This window comes from Ranitomeya variabilis, chromosome 4 (assembly GCF_051348905.1).
Source record: "Ranitomeya variabilis isolate aRanVar5 chromosome 4, aRanVar5.hap1, whole genome shotgun sequence".
Classification (NCBI taxonomy): Eukaryota; Metazoa; Chordata; class Amphibia; order Anura; family Dendrobatidae; genus Ranitomeya; species Ranitomeya variabilis.
In genome coordinates, this window is record NC_135235.1 from 622,116,544 (window position 1) to 622,136,995 (window position 20,452).

The window sequence follows — 20,452 nt, forward strand, 5'->3', positions numbered from 1 at the left end:
TGTGACGCCGCAGAAAGCAAGCCAATCACTGCAATGCCCTTCTCTAAGATGGTGGGGACTGAGATCTATGTCATCACGCTGCCCACACTCTGCGTTCACCTTCATTGGCTGAGAAATGGCGCTTTTCGCATCATTGAAATGCGACTTTGGCGCGAAAGTCGCGTACCGCATGGCCGACCCCGCACAGGGGTCGGATCGGGTTTCATGAAACCCGACTTTGCCAAAAGTCGTCGACTTTTGAAAATGAACGACCCGTTTCGCTCAACCCTAGTTACGTGTATGATCTTGGTTAAATGTGTAAAAGATGTATCTGGATTCTAGTTGCTGAGTGTTGAGCTTCGTATATGGATATCAGGCTGCAGTACCCTGCAGTGCTGCCACATATAGAGAAATAAGAGTCTTCGGGCTGTTAGCAATATGCAGAAAAATTGTTTTATTGTCATACCATTTTTGCTAGAATTAGACAGTGTAACAGCAAGTTATATACAATGCTGTTTATGCTGCCTGTAGCAACCAATCAAAACTCTGCTTACATTTTACCAAAGCAGTTTAAGAGATGAATGCTGAGCTTTTATTGGTTGCTATGGGCAACAGAGACATATTTTCTTTCATTCAGTCCACTGAGGCCTACGACACTTACAGTAAGCCTTGCCATTTTGAATTGTGCAAGTGGGTTCACTCACGGTATTATAGAGTGCAGCCATTATTTGGGCTGTTGTAGTGGACGTGTCAGCTCACCCGGTTTTAGCAGGAGTCATACATTTTTTTAAGGCACCTGTTAAATAGTTGTTTTCCAACCTCATGACTACATTTTTTGTCTAACAAACAGGCAATCCCCACATGTATTCAGGCTGCCTAGCAGCCGCAAATCATGCAGCTGCATCGACATAAACAAAATCTCCGAGCACGCTTAAATACTCGGAGACCACCTGAGACTCCTCCTGATCACTTTTGCTTCCTTTACTCCAGATCTTGCTATCCACTGCCTCGGTCTCCACTCACATCAGGGACACCCACATCACGCGGCTCTGCTGACTAGTCTGCTTCTCTTGAACACTGGGCCTTATCTCACTTTTTGACAGGAAACTGTCTCTGTCCCTGCACCTTACCCCTTCCCACTCTGGGCTAGTCCCAATCATTAACCCTAACTTTCTATTTTTTTTGTCAAACTACAGCGTCATCACTAATAATGCATGTCACAATACACATTACAGATCATAATAATACGCGTGTCTTCAAGGGGAACATGGGCAAGATGTCCATCTTGTTACAAGTGTGTCATCAAGTGTGTGTACCATTATCTACTGTGTGGGAAGCAGAGCGCACAATAGGGTGATACCCTATGGAGGGAGAGTAGGTGAGTGCTGGTTATGCTCACCTGATGTAGTTGTGATAGGCACAATTCCTATGTAGGCATGAAGAAAACTAGCTCGTGCTGCCCTGTGGCTGGTGGATAAATCCTCCATATAGGATATTGGATACAGTTGTATGGACACATAGGTGGGTTGCACTGCTGGAGTGAATCAATTCTTCAGAAATGATGATGTGGAAAAGGCTTTTTATTCACAACGCGTTTCACCGCCATATCGGCGTTGTGCAAAGAAGAATGGGCAAACATTTCAGTCTCCCGTTGTGCAAAGCTGGTGGAGACATGCTGTACCCCAAAATACAAATACAGTAATTACAGCAAAGGAAAAGGTGGTCCTACAAAGTATTAACTCACAGGGGGCAAACACAAATGCACGTCACAATTTTCAGATTAATATTTTTTAAACAATTAGGAAACCATGTATACTTTCCCTTACATGTCACAAATACTTGCCACTGTGTGTAGGTATAGCACATAAAATCTCAATAAAATACATTTAAGTTAGTTGGTGTAAAGTGAAAAAATATGGAAAAGTTCACAGGGCATGAATACTTTTTCAAGGCACTGTATGGTTGCAGATTTGCTGCGTTTGTGTGTGATAGGGACATTTGCTGATTTGACTAATAATAATTTCTATCCTGTAAACTTCCTTTTCTTTTTATTGTACAACTCTGTCATGTTGTGCATTTGTCACATGCTGTGCGTCTTCCATGATATTTGATATATGACATCTATATACATGTATGATTATAACACTTGCTTTATTGCTTTATTATGGCCTTTTATACATCTCTAGTCGTGTGCCCTTTTTTACCTTTCACCATATTTACATGAGATAATAATAAACAATTGCCATATACATATTAGATTGTAATTAACTAGTGCCTTATTCACATAAAATTATACTTATTACTACTTACTGAATATATGTGTGATGATTATAACTAGTGATGATTGAGTACTAAAATGCTCAAATGATCGGTACTCGAAGCGAGCAGATCGGACGCTCGGCCGGGCTCGACTCGAGTGCTAAGTATAATGGAAGTCAATGGGAAACTCGAACATTTTTCCAGAAGACCCTAACAGGAGGGCTCAGGAGGCAGGAAAATAGCTGAAATGGATGCACACAGCGCTCATATGGAAAGGGTATAGCATGGGGAAGACGCCTGAATGGATCTCTGGTTAATACGATTAATCCCCAATCCCCACAGTTTTAAGCGTGGCTTAAAAACGCATTTCTTCAGACTGGCCTACCGCCTCAACACATTAACCTAGCTATCCCTGTGTTGCCTATTCAAAATTTTTACCATAATCAGGTTCCTCGCATCATGTTCTCACACGCTTTATGCAGTTAATAGCCTCTGTGTCTGTACTGCTACATACTTAGGCAGTTAACTGGTTCGTGCAGCTTTACATGAACACCTGAGCCTTACACTATGGCTGGTCCAAATAACTAAAGCAATTGTTACCATCCACCTCTCGTGTCTCCCCTTTTCCTCATAGATTGTAAGCTTGCGAGCAGGGCCCTCACTCCTCTTGGTATCGGTTTTCATCTGTGTTTATTGTTATGCTGTAATGTCTATTGTCTGTACAAGTCCCCTCTAAAATGTAAAGTGCTGCGAAATATGTTGGCGCTATAGAAATAAAATTATTATTATTATTATATTATTATCTCTGACTCCCAGGTCGCTGATGGGAACAATGTTGTCAGAGTATTACTCCACTTTTACGGATTGACAATAAAACAAGAAAAAAGATAAAATGGATTTTAGATGAAAATAATGACTTGTATTTAAGGCAAAACTATAAAGAGAAAAAACTTCTCCACCACCCCTTAATAGCCGGGGCATCTCTCAATATATTTCCCCATAGCATATGATTACAGTAGATGATATAGTGCAAGCACTCCAGACAAGTAAACAAATACAAGAAAAGTGTAAAAAGGTACATGATAGCACCAATCACATCACACAATACCCTATAATTATAGCAGTATAGTGGTAAGTATGCATATAATATACTAAATATATCAGACAATGCAACAAAACGAGAGACCTGAAGTGTAACACATGGGCATCAAAGAGAAGAGGTATAGTCACCTAGGAATGGTAAATGTGGGGACCCACCACACCCGATGCGCGTTTCGCTGGAAATGCTTCGTCCAGGGATGGTTGGATACTGGCCAGATACGTATTTATAATTTTGATAGCCAATCAGCTTACTTTCAGTCAGGTGTCCCTTGTTCCCACTTACTATTTGTATAGGTTTTCTGCCAGTTTCCACTTCCTTACCTGCCGTGCTGAAACAGTACATCAATGGAGTACTGTATATCGTTGGAGACATTTCCTGCACATTCTACTATAATATGCAGGATGTGTTGACAAAGATACCGAAAAAATCACAATATTTTATTGTAATGGATGAAAAAAAATTTTTTTATATAACTTAAAATGTCTAACTAATTTTTTTTATATATTATTAATATGCACTTTCTAATACATATTTGATTAATATTTGTTTATATATTGGGTTTGTTCTGATATCACATGAGCAATTTTTATATTATTTCTCTAGTAACATGTTTTGATTATGTCGTTATTTTACTTCTTTCAGTCTTTGCCATTATTAATAATCTTTTTTGTAAGTATAACTCGTATTATGGTATTCTTTAGTTTTATTTTCAATGTTTCCACAGTAATAACGCTTTTTGTGTTTTCCCACCTACTTTGTGTGACCATGTGATGGACATCCTCACTGTAGTACTTTATTCACTTATTTTGCACCTTTATACTTACCGTACGTTTACTGTTATGTTTTTTCATTAATTTCTGTTAAATAATCCACCCTTGGTATAGCCTACTTTAACTACCACACAGCCCATGATGATTGATAACTGAGGCGTGCAAACACAATTTGACCGGCACTGTGAACAACATCAGTGATGCCACCTGGTAACCATGAAGTGACGTATCGAGAATTCTCACTCCGGTCACACAATGGCGCACTATCGCAGCACACTTCTTCTGCCACGACAACGTGGTACGTCAACCAGGCAACCCCACATGTACTTATGCTGGCTAACAGATGTAAATCATTCAGCTGCGGCAAGAAAAACTAAATCTCCGAGCACTAAAAAATACTCGGAGGACGAGTATATTCGCTCATCACTACTTACCAGGCTTTTCCACTACCATTTTTTCTGGGTGTACCCACCTTTCGTTCCTTGATACCTGTGGTAATTTGTCTGACTTTTATGATTCTTTTATATGAAATGTTTAATAAACTTGTATCTTTTAATTGTTACTTTGGCCTTTGTTAAAGTGTTTTTCTTTTACTTCTACTCATGTTCTTGCTTTATGGCTTAGTAGATAGGATAATTTTGGTGTGTCAATGATAATAAGGTGCAGCAAGGACCGAACAGGTGTGGTGAGGAAGAAAGGTGTCGGAGGTGAACGGTAGAGTGAGCATTGGTATTTTTTATATTTTATGTCTTATATTTATTGTGCTCTGGGATAAATTCCTCTTAAGATCCACACAAATAGACAATTTCGAACATTTGCCTGATCCGCTGATGTTACAGCCTCTCATCAGCAAAAATAATTTCCGAGGTCAAAGATGCATCTAAATATTAATGGAAATCTAAGATCATGGACTTTACTAATACGATCTTCTCACATATATTTGAGACCTATCCGAAGATTGTTTTGACCTTTTAGTAAATAAATGGCGAGGACACGATTTCTTAAGTATGTGAAAACTTGTGCAGCCAGTTAGACAACACTAGAGCTCTACTTAGCTACTTAAGGCTATTTGGGGTCAATTATACTTCATTTGTCAGGATGCCACTGCTGACTCCTGCACATTTCTGAATAACTTAAAAAATGTCAAAAAGTATATACCTGTTGTGCTGAATGTTTATAATTACAGAGCACACAGGGTGACAACCACAAATCTACATAGCCTTGTGCTTTCAGTAAATGATATTAGGCCTTTGTCAAACCAGTCATCTTTAACCCTCCCTACAGTAGGCTAAGCTTTGTACATTCACTCCCTGACGAAGCGGCAGCGAAACGTGCGTTGGAGAGGTGTGTGCGGGGGCAGCAGTGCGTCATACCGGTTGGTATTTGTGGCTGTTTTTTTTTATTATTTTGTCTCCCTGTTCATAGTATTGCACCTTTATCAGGAGAGGTTTTATGCCCTGGCACTTTCCTAATGGATATCACTATTATTTTTTTGGTTACACATATATGAATATTTTATACATGTGTGTATATATATATATATATATATATATATATATATATATATATATATATATATATATATATATATTCCCTTCCTTATATGTGCACTCTTGTTTTTTATGAATTGTTTATGGGTAATATTGCACTTTATTTAATTATTTAGTAATAGTGTGTTGTATTCATATAAATATATTTAATATATTTTTAATACCAGTCATCATTTAAAATAAGAAAACTTCTAATATCTAACATCTAATATATATACGTTCTTTATAATTGGATGTATTTTTTTATTTTTTTTTATTTTTTATCAATTGGTCTGACGTACCCTGCCCTCCGCATACAGGTCCTATTATTTTTCTTTGTATTTTTGTTTTTAAAGTATTTTAATAAAATTCCTTGTTTTTATTATATTTTTTCTTATGTATTGTGGTGCCATTTGTGCCTTATATGCTAATAAAATAATTTTTACGTGCTTGATGAATATTTTCTTAGGTTTATATGTTTTATTTATATTCATTAATTTTATATTTATTAGATATTTTTGGTATTTCTTTTCTATGTAGGATTAAGCTTTGTACATTGCCTGTGACATGCATGCTGCTGCATTAGGCACAGTCCGGAGCCTTTCCTGTGCATTAGCATACTGGAGGCAAAATGAACCTGATAAAAGTGGCAGGACTGGCTGACCAGGTAATGTATATTTGGGTGTCATGACTTTTCCCTGTCAGGCAACAGAAGAATAAAGCCATTAGACTTAAACATGCCTTATCCTTTTGTTTTCAAGGAAGAACAGTTGCGAACAGAGGTCTAGCAGCATCTTCCTCCCCTTTCTCCATTTTTAACATATTTGGCCAACACCAATCTAAAGAGTATAACCATCAATAGATATGTGGTTTTCCAGCTTCTGGCTCACAATTAGTGAAAATCTCTTTAATTATATCTTCTGTTCTTTAGTTTCTCCCCAGTTGATATCTGGACAATGTACCAAAGCTACTGCCTACAGGCAGCAATCTTACAGTCAAAATGGAGATCGTATAGTCTTAAAAACAATTGCGAGGTGGTTTTGAAGTTGAAGCAATATCACAATGAGGGGGTTAATAAAGTGGTCATAAACTCATAATTACTTCTTGTAGCTGCTTGAGCTTCTCTTCAAGATGAGGACAAGTGCCTACTGACTCATGGTATGTTACCTTCGCCTAGGTCAACGCTGCAATCCTACAGGTTAAACTAGAGGAGTTTGAGTTCTTTTTATGCCCCATCTCCAGGACTGGAGCAAAACCACCCAATTTTAAGTGAAGTTTACATAAACTCTTCCTCTTTTGCTCCTATGGGTCTTTATTGTGGCTCATATTAAGGAGGAGACATCATATGTGACTTTCAGGTCTTTTGGGCAGTTCAGTAAGTGGAGGAACTGGGAAAGGGGCACAAGATCAGAAAGCAAAACCTTACAGACCTCACACACACAGGGGGAAAGCAGTTACGTGATAGGCTTACTAATGATCCTCCAGGGGAGAACGCTATTAGCTGTGTAAAAATAGTCTGCTGATTGAATTGAATATAACTTTGAAAGACCGGATAAGCCCTTTAGCGTAAGCAGGATATTTAACCAGCTTCCTGAAAAAAGGAGACAATACAGAATATCTGCTGCTGAATAATATTGGGAACCTAAAGTCATTGTTATTCATAGTTCTACAGAAATGTCAAAAAATGTTGTGAAAATCGAAAGTGAAAGAGGTTGTAATTAGCTAAAGTACTTGTGTCTAAGGATACGAAAGTTATTTTTTTTTAATATAGATGTTGGGTGATTTTCCATTACATAACTGATAACTCAGACAATTTGAAGTTTTACAATAATGTATACTCCATGGCTACTTTATGATATAAATGTCATGATCTAGGTCGGGGTTTGCTTCTTGCTTTTCTTTCCCTGGCCTGGTTACGGAGGGGTTAACCTTTCCTGCCTCTCTTTGGTTCGTGGGTGGCTATTTATTGGTTCCAATTATTAGGAAGTTGTGTCAGTAATAGTTCCAGTCTCTGGCTTTGAGTAGTTGACCCATATGTCCTAGCGATCCTTCTGCCTCTGACTACCCATATTTGTGCCTGACCCGTTCCCTGTCCCTGACTTAGTGTGTGTTTGGTGGTTCCCTACAGTGTATGACCCAGCTTGAATTCTGAACCCAGCCTCCTGCTTTCTGTCTCTGTTACTACATTTCCCATCTGGCTTTGACTCTTTGGCTCGTACCCTGACTACGTCTTCTGTCTCACGTTTTGGATCCCGAGCTCCCATCTGGTTCCAATTTCTGACTTGTCTCTGACCACGTGCATTGCTGTGACCTCTGGTTCTTCGTCTTCCTGTTTGTTGCTGACTGGCCTGTCTGACTACTCTGCCGCCTCCTAGTGGCACTCCATGCTTTACACTGTGGTGCTACCCAGTTAGTGCTACCTTTTTCCCCTTACCTGCGCCCCCTGGTGGAGGTTGCGTGCAACTGCCTTGCAGTTGCATTACAATAAAACAGCTCTTTTGTACTGACCAACATTAATCCTGCCCTCAGGACCACCATGGTAAAATCCTTCAAGAATGTTCTAAATTTTTTTCTGAAATTTCGGTACAGTCCTGGCAATTTCAGGACAGTTGGCAATGTTGCAATAAGAAAAAAACTCTAGTCATGGCCACCATCAGTGATGGACAAAAACGGTAAAAGGCATCTCATGATAGAGCAACTGTTTTATCTCCAAAACTGTGTACAGACATTGCCGAAAATGTTGGCACCCTTGAGTTTATTCCAGAAAATGAAGTATTTCTCCCCTAAAATTATTGCAATTACACTTATTTTGTTACACACAAAGTAACTAAACATGTGTTTATTGGAACAACACAAAAAAACAGAGAGAAAAAAGGCAAATTGTACATCATTTCGCAAAAAAACCAAAGATGGGCTGGTCAAAATTGTTGACACTTTTTTAAAATTGTGGGTAATCAACTTTGTTTGTGATGCTCATTCAAACTTGTCTGTGTCTAAAGACTTGAGAACCAGAATTGTTGAAAAATGTCAACAATCTCAAGGTTGCAAGTCCATCTCCGAAGATCTTGATGTTCCTTTGTAAACGGTGCTGCACATAATCAAGAAGTTTACAACCCATCACGCTTGTAGCTAATCTTCCTGGACGGCAGAGGAGAAATTGATGACAGTGGACCCCTAACCTATTGAGCCCCTGAGTGCAGAGGTTGTACCGATGGTATGTCCACCCTGGCCACCATGATTTTTAAGGAAATGTGAAGACGAAAAAAATGAAAACACATAAAATACTTAGCTTTATTCAATACAATTCATATTCAGTAGAAAAAAAATATACGCAAACATTTTGGATGTGAGATTGCTGACATACGTGTGCATGATTATACAAATTCACTATACAGTGTATATACATGTACATTAAGTGCTCAATATTAATCATTTACCCGTAACCTGTTTGATATTGGACTTATTTTAGGAGACTTTTTCTAATTTCTTACTATTTTTGAAAAAATAATGTTCCTAAATTTTTTATAGACATTTTTCCAGAGTACTTCTTTACACAAAAATTCACATTTTGGGATTCCTATACTTATATATCCTATGCCTGCTACCACGTGCAAACTTTCAGGGTTATTTACAGTGGAATAACTATATTGTCCTATTACACGATTTACAGATATGTCTGCCATTACTTGTTCTTTGGGAGGCTGGTGGCTGACAAATCAATCGCAGGCATTCATCAAAACAATGTATATCTAGTAGTGATGAGCTCGGATGTGACGTTGTCTGAGCATGCTTGTGTGCTAACCGAGTGTATTCAGCGTGCTCGAAAAATATGTTCAAGCCTAACTAACAGGCAATCCCTACATGTGTTAAGGCAGTCGAACAGCCGTGAGACATGCAGCCGCGGGGACTCGAACATATTTTTTGAGCACTCAGCACCTTAGCATGCTCGGATAACGCCTTATCCGAGCACGTTCTCTCATCACTAACAGCCATTAAAAAAATGTATATGTCAACGTATACCTTTTTATAACATGGGACCTTTGGGGTGATGGATGGCCAATAGATGGCATCCATTGGACGTATTTGATGGCATGAATCTCTAGATTAGTCAGGTTTAGAAACAAATTAAGGAAAGCATGTCTGTAGGTCCTATTATAAGCATCCATGAGCTTGTACGCTACAATAACAGCAGGGGTGGGCATACAATTGGTGCAACCAGTACAGCTGCACAGGGGCCTAAGAGATAAAGGGGCCATTTCCATCTCGAAAGGCGCAAGCAAAGACACTTAAAGGGGCCCATGTACTGTTCTTGTACAAAAAGCCATTTTCAGCCCGTGTCCAGCACTGAATAACAAGGTCGTGTAGCTACACTATTTGCATAACACACTAGTGATGAGCGAGTATACTCGTTGCTTGGGTTTTCCCGAGCATGCTCAGGTGATCTCCGAGTATTTTTTAGTGCTCGGAGATTTAGTTTTCCTCACCTCAAGCTGAATGGTTTACAGCTATTAGCCAGCTTGATTACATGTGGGGATTCCCTAGCTACCAGACAACCCCCACATGTACTCAGGCTGGGTAGTAGCTGTAAATCATTCAGCTGTGGTGATGAAACCTAAAGCTCCAAACACTAACAAATACTCGGAGACCACCCGAGCATGCTCGGGAAAACCCGAGCAACGAGTATATTCGCTCAACACACCAATGCACTATGCTATTAACTGTGAACGCCAGCTACATCTGTTAATTCATGAGCCATCTATTGAGTCCCAAGGCTACACCCTTTATAAATTGATATTATTTAATATTAAAATGTAAGATACTTTTTTTTAATCTTGTGATACATGACTGAGTCACATAACATACGTGACTTTAGTTTATAAAACCATTTCATGGCATACAGATACTGTACATAATATGTAATTGAGGCAAGATTCTCTAATTTTATGGGAAAATGGGAAAACATACATCTTATGAATTAAGACCAGCAGACACTAGATGTATTGCCAAATATGAAAACTAATGCAAAACTAAGGCATCATAATGTAATACTTCAGACTACTTTGATGCCCCACTATTCTATGTATGATGGCAGGTAGGTACTAAATGAATATGTGCTGATCAGCCTGATTCACGTTAATAAAAATGAGCTGAAACACCTGACACAGCCCATGAACAGAAGTAACAGTGTTTCTAGGAAAAAAAGGAAATTTTTTTTTTTTTTAAATCCCGGACCTACCCCCAATTTATCAGATTGAGCAGTTTGACACATTTCTGCTGGGTATGTTGGACGATTTGATGGTGGTATTCTATTTTTCTCGTTATGGAGATATGGTGGAGGTGCTTTCTTTTCAGGACAGGAGGCAGAAAAGCTTAAAGTAGCTCTTCAATGAAAATAAGTTATCACCTATCCACAAGATAGAAGATATCTTGCTGATCGGACCTCCCCGACCAGAAGAATAGGAGGCTTTTTTCCCTGATAGAGATGAAGGAGCAGGACAGGGGCTCTCTGAAAAAGCTGAGGTTGAATGAAGAGCTCAACAGCCTCATAGGGAATGAATGGAGTGCAGGTCGCATTTGCGCACTGCTACACATTCTAACAGGGACAAAAAGTCTCTCATTCTGCCAATTTATGCAGATCTCAGCACTTGGACCTCCACCAGTCAACAAGTAGATAGGTGAAAACTGTTTTTTTCAAAGGACAGCCCCCTTAAACCATCGGATTACTAAAGAGGGTGGATGAAGGTGACTCCTTTAGATAACAAATGTAAAATATGTCTTTACAAAAAGTAGAGATGTATCAACCTCATGGAATAGGTTACATCATTTAAGATCACCAGTCCTATGATTTTCTTTAGTCCAGTGTAAAGTGCCCATTTTCTACCAACTTAACATGGGTCACACATGGTATTTTATTAAAGTAACCACGGTTCTTCTTTGATTCCTCACACGTTATTTCCCTTAAACAGTTTGTGGTTGCAGTAATGGTGGTATAGGTGTGTTCCCTTCTTGCAGGACTTCTGTTTAAAAAGAAAAGAAAATACCATTTAGGAAAGTGATATATAACCCGAGCTGCCTCATGGGTGACACAGAGTATTGTATGGTAAGATTCATTGATCACATATAACCATATTTTTTTTCAATGATCCCGTCTTGACAGGTGTTCTCCATGATTTGAAGGATTTTTGGAAAATCATCCAAACCAGACCTGAGCAAAATGTGGGCCACATCCAGTCCTTTCGTTGTTCCTGTGCGACCCTTGGGACAGAATAGCCCTCAGAATAGGATAGCCAAAGGACTGAAAATAGTGGCCCATGGGCTGCACTATTCAGTTGTCCTCCACTGCCCCATGTCTCAATTTCACCAATATCGAGATTTTTAGGATCCAGATATTGATGTTTATAATTGTGGAGCAGGCAGTGCAGGCTCCTTCTTCCACTATTTAGCATGTGTAACTGAGTCGTGGGCAGGAGAAGCGATGACGTCACTAGATGGCATCTATTATACGGAGCCTCAGTGCACACAGCAAAGACCCGTGAATAGTGCCAGGGGAACATGAGCAAGGCTAGTTTATATTTTTTCTAATTGTCAGTAACTTAAGGGTGAATATGTGAGATCATAATACTGTGGGATGGGTGTGCGGAGGACTGTGCATAGGGCTGCTGTGAGGACCATGTATGGTGAGCTGTGAGGACTATCATACCATGTGTGTTGAGCTGTGAGGACCATCATACTGTGTGTGGGGAGCTGTGATGACTGTATCACCGTGTGTGGAAGGCTGTAGGGACTGTTATACCATGTGTGGGGTCTGTGAGGACTGTCATACTGTGTGTGGGGCTCATTATACAGGCTGTGGGGGTCATCCTATTGTGTAAGAGACTGTGCGGTCATCATTAAAGGGAAGGCTGAGGGGATCATACTTTTTGAGTGGCTGTGAGGACCATCATACTGTGTTTGTGAACCTGTGGGGTTTATCACTCTTTGTGTTGGGGGACTTTGTGTTGGGGGACTTTATGTGAGGGGCTATGTGGATCATACAATGTGAGGGGCTATGAGGACCATCATAACATGTATGGGTGGCTGTGAGAACCATAATACTGTGAGTATGGGGGGCTGTGGGGGCCATCATACTGTCTGTGGGGAGTTGTAAGGGCTACCATACTGTGGGCTGCTGTGGGAGCCATCAGACTGTGTTTGGAGGCTATGGGGGCCATCACACTGTGTTGGGTGACTGTGAGGGCATCAAACTGTGAGTGGGGGACTGTGAGGTCCATCACACTGTGTTGTAGACTGTGTGTGTGGGAGGACTGTGGGGATATCATACTGTTTGGGGGCTTGTGTGAGCATCATATTGTGTTGGGAGAGCTACTGATTATGGTACAAAGACTGAATAACACGAGCATATGATTTATAAACTTTTTAAAAAGCAGTAAATTATATGGTTCTGATTAGCAGCTACTGGTAAGAACACAAGGTACAATTAAATCTATCATAATATATAGTATCAACAGTATCAGCTATATTAAGCAATGACATGAATATTAATATAAAACAATTATATGTAATATATTAATATTAATATTGAGAGGAATCAATTTTAGCCAATTGCTTCAGCCATGCACAACAATTATGGTTTCTCATGTGGCCCCTCAGGAAAATTAACTGCCTATCCTTGCTGCAAACAATGGGACATTTGGCATTGGACTATAAAGCTGGGGTCATAAATTGTCTGGCTTACCCTTAACAAAATTGGCTGTCTTCCAGGGCTGGACCTTGACCAATTAGGTGAACAGCCATGGCCGATGTAAATGTAGGATACCAAAAGTAATTTTTTAGAACCTATTAATTGATATCTTCTCATCTCTCCACTACTCAAGAGACGTAGCTTTTAATTATTTTAATAAAGCTTTAAAATATTTCCCATTAATCTAAAAATTTACAGGTAAATTTAAGTTTTTGGGTCATCCACATATGTCAATTTGGTTGTTTTTCTTAGTTATTTGGGTTTTTGAGAAACCTATGTATTCCCATCTGTGTGCTTACTGTAGTGTGGGGGGTCTTTTTTGCCCCAATTGTTCTTTGGGAAGGTGAAAATTAATTTTATTAACTGTGGTACTCACCTTGCCCCAGGAGGGATGCTATTGAAAGACGTTGAGCTAGAAGGAATTAAAATACTCTGTGAATGATATATAATAGTTATAATAAAGCTCGTAATTTTATTTTTAATTTTTTTAGTGGATTTTACTTGTTGCAACTTTTTTTTTTTTTTTTAATCAATCTGATTGGTCAGGTTGCTTGGAATTAAACCATCATAAATCAGGTAATGATGGCCTTACTTAAGGGAGGGCCATTCATTTTATAGAAAATCTCTTAAAATTAATGAAAGCTTGTTGGTATAACAGTTTAAATCATTTCAAAATTTTGTGAACTGTAGAATATATTTACCTCTCAAAATGATCCTATTTCGCCTTTTCATTAAGTAACCAACTCCAGCAGCGACCAAAGCAACAACTACAAATATGGCGACTATTGAGACAGTAGAATTCTTGCTGTTTAATGGGGATAGTATTGCTGAAAAGAAAGGTTCAGGTTGTTTAATACATTTTTCTATTCACTATAGTCCATTGGTCTTAATAGTAAGAGACTATTTGATATAGTTATTTGTTCACTACTGCTAATACTTGAGTATTGTATGGTAGTGTGGCAATTAGAGATGAGTGGATATTTTGAAATTCGAATTTTTATATTTCCCTGAATTTTCCCTCAAAAATTAGATTTGCGGTGAGTAAAGTTGTGTGAATCTCAATACTGTAAAGATTGTAATTGTTCAGAAAAACACATGGGGAGAGGAGAGAGAGAACCCTGCAGATCTGCTGACCATAAGAGATTACTGACTACGAGAGAAAGATTGTGAGAGGACCCTGCTGATCATAAGAGCTTGCATTCTACAAGACAGGACCCTGCTGACCAAAAGTGCTTACACTCTACAGGAGACAGAGAGGACCACACTGTTAAGCGCTTACACTCTACAGGAGAGAGAGAGAGAAAGAAAGAGATGATCCCGCTGACCATAAGAGCTTACATTCTATAAGAGAGAGAGTAGACCCTTCTGACCATAAGAGCTTACATTCCACAAGAGAGAGAGGACCCAGCTGACCATAAGAGCTTCCATTCTACAAGAGAGAGAGAGGACCCTACTGACCATAAGAGCTTCCATTCTACAAGAGAGAGAGGACCCCGCTGACCATAAGCGCTTACACTTTACAGGAGAGAGAGAGGACCCCGCTGACCATAAGCGCTTACACTTTACAGGAGAGAGAGAGGACCCCGCTGACCATAAGAGCTTACACTCTACAGGAGAGAGAGAGGATCCCGCTAACCATAAGAGCTTACATTCTACAAGAGAGAGAGAGAGGACAATGCTGACCATAAGTGCTTACAGTTTACAGGAGAGAGAGAGGACCCCGCTGACCATAAGAGCTTACACTTTACAGGAGAGAGAGAGGATCCTGCTGACAATAAGAGCTTACATTCTACAAGAGAGAGAGAGAGGACCCTGCTGACCATAAGAGCTTCCATTCTACAAGAGAGAGAGTGGGAGGACCTGTTGACCATAAGAACTTATACTCTAAAGGAGAGAGAGACTTAGCCAGTGCATATGGAGATGGAAACTGTGCTCCACTGGGAGCCGCTGACGTCTGATGGCCCAAGTACAAACCACCATTGTACAACATACGATAATCCACAAGATGTCATAGCTGTAGGGCATTATGGTGAGGTCACTGCGGCCACGCAAAATTACATTTGTCCACTCTCTGCTTCAGCAGTGTGGGACATGGTGCCAGGCTAACTTGTTTTTGTGAACAGCTAAACGAATTTCAAAATATTCAAATTTGAGTGAAACTGTGATTTTTAGGAAATTCAACTCCAACTCGATCTTCCAAAGATCAATCTCTCTCATCTCTAGTGACAATGTTACTTATGGTGTTAAGCACTGTGCAGTTTATGAATTTTTTTTATTTCGACAGCTGTATGGAAGTATTATTTGTTTATTATTTGGCACTATAATTTGGACACCATACTGTAGTATGTTTTTACTTCGGTACTGTTTGGTCCTACTAATAACCGCATTATATTAGTGTAACACAATACTGTTAGTTTTTGTTATATATTATCGCTTCCCCCTAAATCCCTTTCCTTTGTGTTGTTTCCTAATGAAGTGAAATATTTCTCGACTTTACCTTGATCCCCTTTCCCTCTTTCACCTGTTTATGTTGAAAATTTTAATAAAGTTGTTTGAAAAAGGTACTGTTTGGTATGGTTATTTTGCACTGTATGTAGATATTTGAGCACTGTATGGTATGATTTGCATAGACAGTCTGTGAAAATTGTACAATATATCACTTTAAGGCTAAGTTCACACTGGCCGTTTTTTGCTGCGTTTTTTATGTTATTTTTCAGCTGCTTTTTACAATACCAGCAAAGCCTATGAGATTTCATAAATCTCATGCACACACATTGGTATTTTGCACTTTGCATGTTTTTTTGGACATCGAGCGTGTCACATCTTTCAGCGTAGTATCATTTTTTGTAGCGTTTTTGATGCAGAAAAGTCAATGACTGCAGGATGAGACCTCACAGCTCTGCTACTTGTAGATGGCAGGCTGCATGGTTGATGGTTGCATGATGCGACCATACAGCCTGTCATCCAGCAGAGACATTGAGCAGCATTTGCTATCGCAGCTCAGTGTCTCACGGTAAACTCCTATAACCTTCCTGACAGCACCTTGACGCCTCTCCATTACTAACCTCTGGGCTTGATGTCACCTGACAATACAAAGGTCACATCAAGCCCCCCCCAACTATTACCCCACTTGCCCCCGCATCAGGGCAAGTGGGAAGAGCGAGGCTAAGTGCCAGAATTGGCACATCCTATAGATGCGCCTTTTCTAGGGTGGCTGAGAGCTGATGTTTTTAGCCTGTGGGAGGCCAATATCCATGGCCCCTTCCTAGGCTATTAATATCAGGCCGCAGCTGTCTGCCTAGCCTTTGCTGGTTATTAATTATAGGGGGACCCTATGTCATTTTTTTGGGGGGTCCCCCATCTTAGTATCCAGTAAAGGCTAAGTATACAGCTGTTAGCTGACATTAATAACCTGCGAAGCTCCATGGGTATTACCCCCATCTCAGGCTATTAACATCTGCCCCCAGCCGTCGGCTTTCCCTGTGCTGGTTAAGAAAACTATGTGGGAGCCTACACCATTTTTTCAGAAAAATAATCTTTTAATAATTAAATACATGTACAATAGGCTGCACACACACGGTACTAATTGTATATGTCACTGACATCTATATATAAATCTATTCTATGTGTATATACTGTATGCAATCCATCTTTTCTATCCTGTTAGGTCCTGCTGTGATTTTACTGTACACGGCAGCTGAATTGCCGTGTACTATCTATCTATCTATCTATTTATCCCATATCTATCTATCTATCTCTCTCATATCTATCTATCAGTGTCACTGTCATCTTTATATCTATCTATCTATTCTATGTGTATATACTATATGTAATTTATTCTTTCTTGTCGGGTCACGCTGTGATTTTACTGTATGCGGCTGCTGAATTGCTGGCTTTTCAAAGGACATCAGTATGTAAAAATCAAGCAGCACTTGCATGGTCCAAGAGCTATGCAATTTTTTTCCAGTCCGATCATGATCTACAGGCATGGTTGTACAGAAAGTATTTTTTTTTCTCTGGGGGCACTAAACTTTATAAGCATGCACAAAGAAACACAAGTTAGCCCAAAAAACGCATGAAAAAAACTCACCAAAACTGCAACAAAAAATGCTCCAAAACATGCGCTTTTGCAGCAGCTTTTTTCCTGCCAAGAAATCAGGTTTTGTTGCAGAAAAAAATGCAGCAAAAATGTCCAGTGTGAACTTAGCATTACAGTGTATAGTAGTGATCTCAGCATTAATATTTTAACAACTACTGTATATTATTTGGTCAATGGATGACACTGCTTGGACACCATAGTCTATGGTATAAACAAAAGATATCACATAGGGATCATTAAAAAGAACCTGTTAGCAGATTTTGTCGCCAAAAAATGCGGCCACTGCCTTTTGGGGCTTATCTACAGCATTCTATAATGCTGCAGATAAGCCCCCTGGTCCAACCTGCAAGTGAAGAAAAATAAGTTTTATTATACTCACCCAGGGGCTGTCCCGTCCTATGGGTGTCGCAGGTCCGGGTCCAGCGCCTCCCATCTTCTTGCGATGCCGCCATCCTGCTTCATCATCGCTCCCGGGCATCGGCACTCCTGCACAGGTGTACATCTCTGGGCGCTGGGAAAGGTCAGAGATGCCCAGCACCTGCACACTTTAGTACTTTACTCTGCCCTCAACAGGGCAGAGAAGTGTGCCTGCGCAGTAGCACGATGTCGGGAACAATGAAAAAGCAGGTGGGTGGCGTCACAAGAAGATGAGAGGCGCCGGACCCAGACTTGCGACACCTATCGACCGGACTGCCCCACGATTGAGTATAATAAAACTTATTTTTCTTCACTTGCAGGTTGGATCGGGGGCCTATCTACAGCATGATAAAGTGCTGTGCAGTGGCTGCACCTTATAGCGGCAAAATCTGCTGACAGGTTCCCTTTAAATGTATGTTTCGGTCTAGTTTTTTATTTCTCTTCACAAGACTCACGTCACAGAACAATCAAAATGTAGCGGTATTCACCTGATGTTTTTGGAAAGCATACTTCTTTCTCTTTATATAAACCATCTGAGGCAGCACAGCATAGTTTGTTATCTTCCATCTCAATCTCCTCCGTCAATTTCAGAGTACTCCTTAGCTTATAACCTTGAGTTAATTTTTTGGTTGTTTTGTTCATCTTGTACACATATCTATGATCATTCCTCCAGATTATTGATGAATTACTTTCACTCTCTACTTCACATACAAGCTCTTTTGTTTCAAGGATTTCAGAAATCTTTGGCTCACACATACCTGGGGAGAACAATGAAATATATAGACATGTTAGATAACTTGCACTGGGGTAGTGCCAGGGGTACAGTCCTTCTGTTTTCCCTGCTTTTTTAGAAAAATACAAACTTTCCTGAAAAATCCAGGAGATTGTTAGAGTTGGCAAATCTCCCAAGTGTATGCTAAAATCTCCCAGATAATGTGTTTTCTATTTGTCACCGGTTCTTCCACATTCTTATGGCCCTTGAGTGAAAAGGCTTGGTGGACCGCAATGCTCAGTAGAGCCCCCAAACTTTACTATTGTTGCAAATGAGCTTGACAGGTGTCCAGGCAAGCAAGCAGAGAGTAATGGTGAGCATTGTGGTGGTGAGATCTGTCTCGCAATGTTGGTGAGAGACAACAAGGCAAAAGTCCATAAGAAATGTGCTTGCACCAAGGAATGTTTGTGTGAGTTTCTAGGAGGCCCAAGCGATACTGCACAAAGAGAGAGACTTGGGTATTTCTACCATGAGGGCACCGCTGAGCTCAAAGAAAGGGAGGACTGTAAGGCCCAGGGTCACACGACCGAGAAAATTGGCTCGATTATGGTAGTGACACTCGTTTCAAACTCTGATCCGAGTTTGATCACAGGATCAGTTTACTGTGATGTGATCCTCTTGAACGAGAGAATTGCAGCACACGTGCTGACTGCTGAGGAGACTGAGAACTTAATTTTTCCATCTTCTTCATTGTCTGTGTCTGCGTAAATTGTTTTACACAAACCCATAGACTTGAATGGGTGCATGTCATCTGATTTGTGGAAGAAATTGCAGCAGCGATTTGGTCTGTGGGAAAAAAATGCAAATCTGCAATGCCTCGTTGTATTACATTTAGTGATGAGCGAATATACTCGTTACTCGTGATTTCCCGAGCATGCTCGGGTGTCCTCCGAGTATTTTTTACTGCTCGGAGATTTAGTTTTCCTCACCTCAGATGAATGATTTACATCTCTTAGCCAGCTAGATTACATGTGGGGATTCCCTAGCAACCAGGCAACCCCCACATGTACTTATGCTGGCTAACAGATGTAAATCATTATACGCAGCATCAGTAGTAAAAAGTTGGTCACACAGGGTTAACAGCTGCATTGACGGAGTGCATTACACCGCGGCATAACGCGGTCCGTTAACGCTGCCATTAACCCTGTGTGAGGGCTGACTGGAGGGGATTATGGAGCAGGCACTGACTGCGGGGAGGAAGGAGCGGCCATTTTGCCGCCGGACTGTGCCTGTTGCTGATTAGTCGTGGCAATGGTCGTGAGCATTTTGCTACGACCAATCAGCGACTTGGATTTCCGTGACAGACAGAGGCTGCGACCAATGAATATCCGTGACAGACAAAGAAAGAAAGAAAGAAAGAAAGAAAGAAAGAAAGACAGAAGGACAGACAGAAAGACGGAAGTGACCCTTAGACAATTATATAGTAGATTATCCCAACATTAAACATTTTTTTAAACACGTCCAATGTGGAACTTATTATTATTCCAAGATCTATAGTTTTGTGAGTGGACTTCTGTGTCCCATGAGGAATTGTTATAGGATCTGGGAATGTTTGGCTTGCAGAAACCTTTTTGACAGTGAGGGTGATCAATGAGTGGAACAGTCTGCCACGAGAGGTGGTGAGTTCTCCTTCCATGGAATTCTTTAAGAGGCTGGAGAGACATCTGTCTGAGATGGTTTAGTGAATCCTGCATTGAGCAGGGGTTGGACACAATGACCCTGGAGGTTCCTTCCAACGCTAACATTCTATGATACTATGATTAAAATGAACTTGGTTTGTAGGA

The 20,452-nt window shown here is 40.2% G+C and overlaps 2 protein-coding genes and 1 long non-coding RNA gene across 4 annotated transcripts in view; 1 reads left to right on the top strand and 2 right to left on the bottom strand.

The window, feature by feature from the left end:
- LOC143766102 (coilin-like) overlaps positions 1–20,452 on the bottom strand; it is a 946,917-nt gene that overhangs the window by 384,616 nt on the left and 541,849 nt on the right. The gene's annotated exons all lie outside the window — the stretch shown is intronic.
- On the top strand, positions 5,219–7,267 carry LOC143769261 (uncharacterized). Its single transcript, XR_013214312.1, has 3 exons — positions 5,219–5,485; positions 6,180–6,306; positions 6,401–7,267. It is a non-coding gene; the product is annotated as an uncharacterized LOC143769261 (long non-coding RNA).
- LOC143766099 (uncharacterized) overlaps positions 8,917–20,452 on the bottom strand; it is a 68,256-nt gene continuing 56,720 nt past the window's right edge. Inside the window, exons 4-7 of one of the 2 annotated variants that reach the window (XM_077253489.1) lie at positions 18,385–18,654; positions 14,082–14,207; positions 13,757–13,792; positions 8,917–11,656 (exon numbers count right to left, since the gene is read on the bottom strand). In XM_077253489.1, the coding sequence (XP_077109604.1) occupies positions 11,598–11,656; positions 13,757–13,792; positions 14,082–14,207; positions 18,385–18,654 (491 nt within the window). In that variant the 3' untranslated portion in view covers positions 8,917–11,597. The remainder of the gene's footprint in view (positions 11,657–13,756; positions 13,793–14,081; positions 14,208–18,384; positions 18,655–20,452) is intronic. The other variant, XM_077253490.1, reaches the window with a different exon arrangement.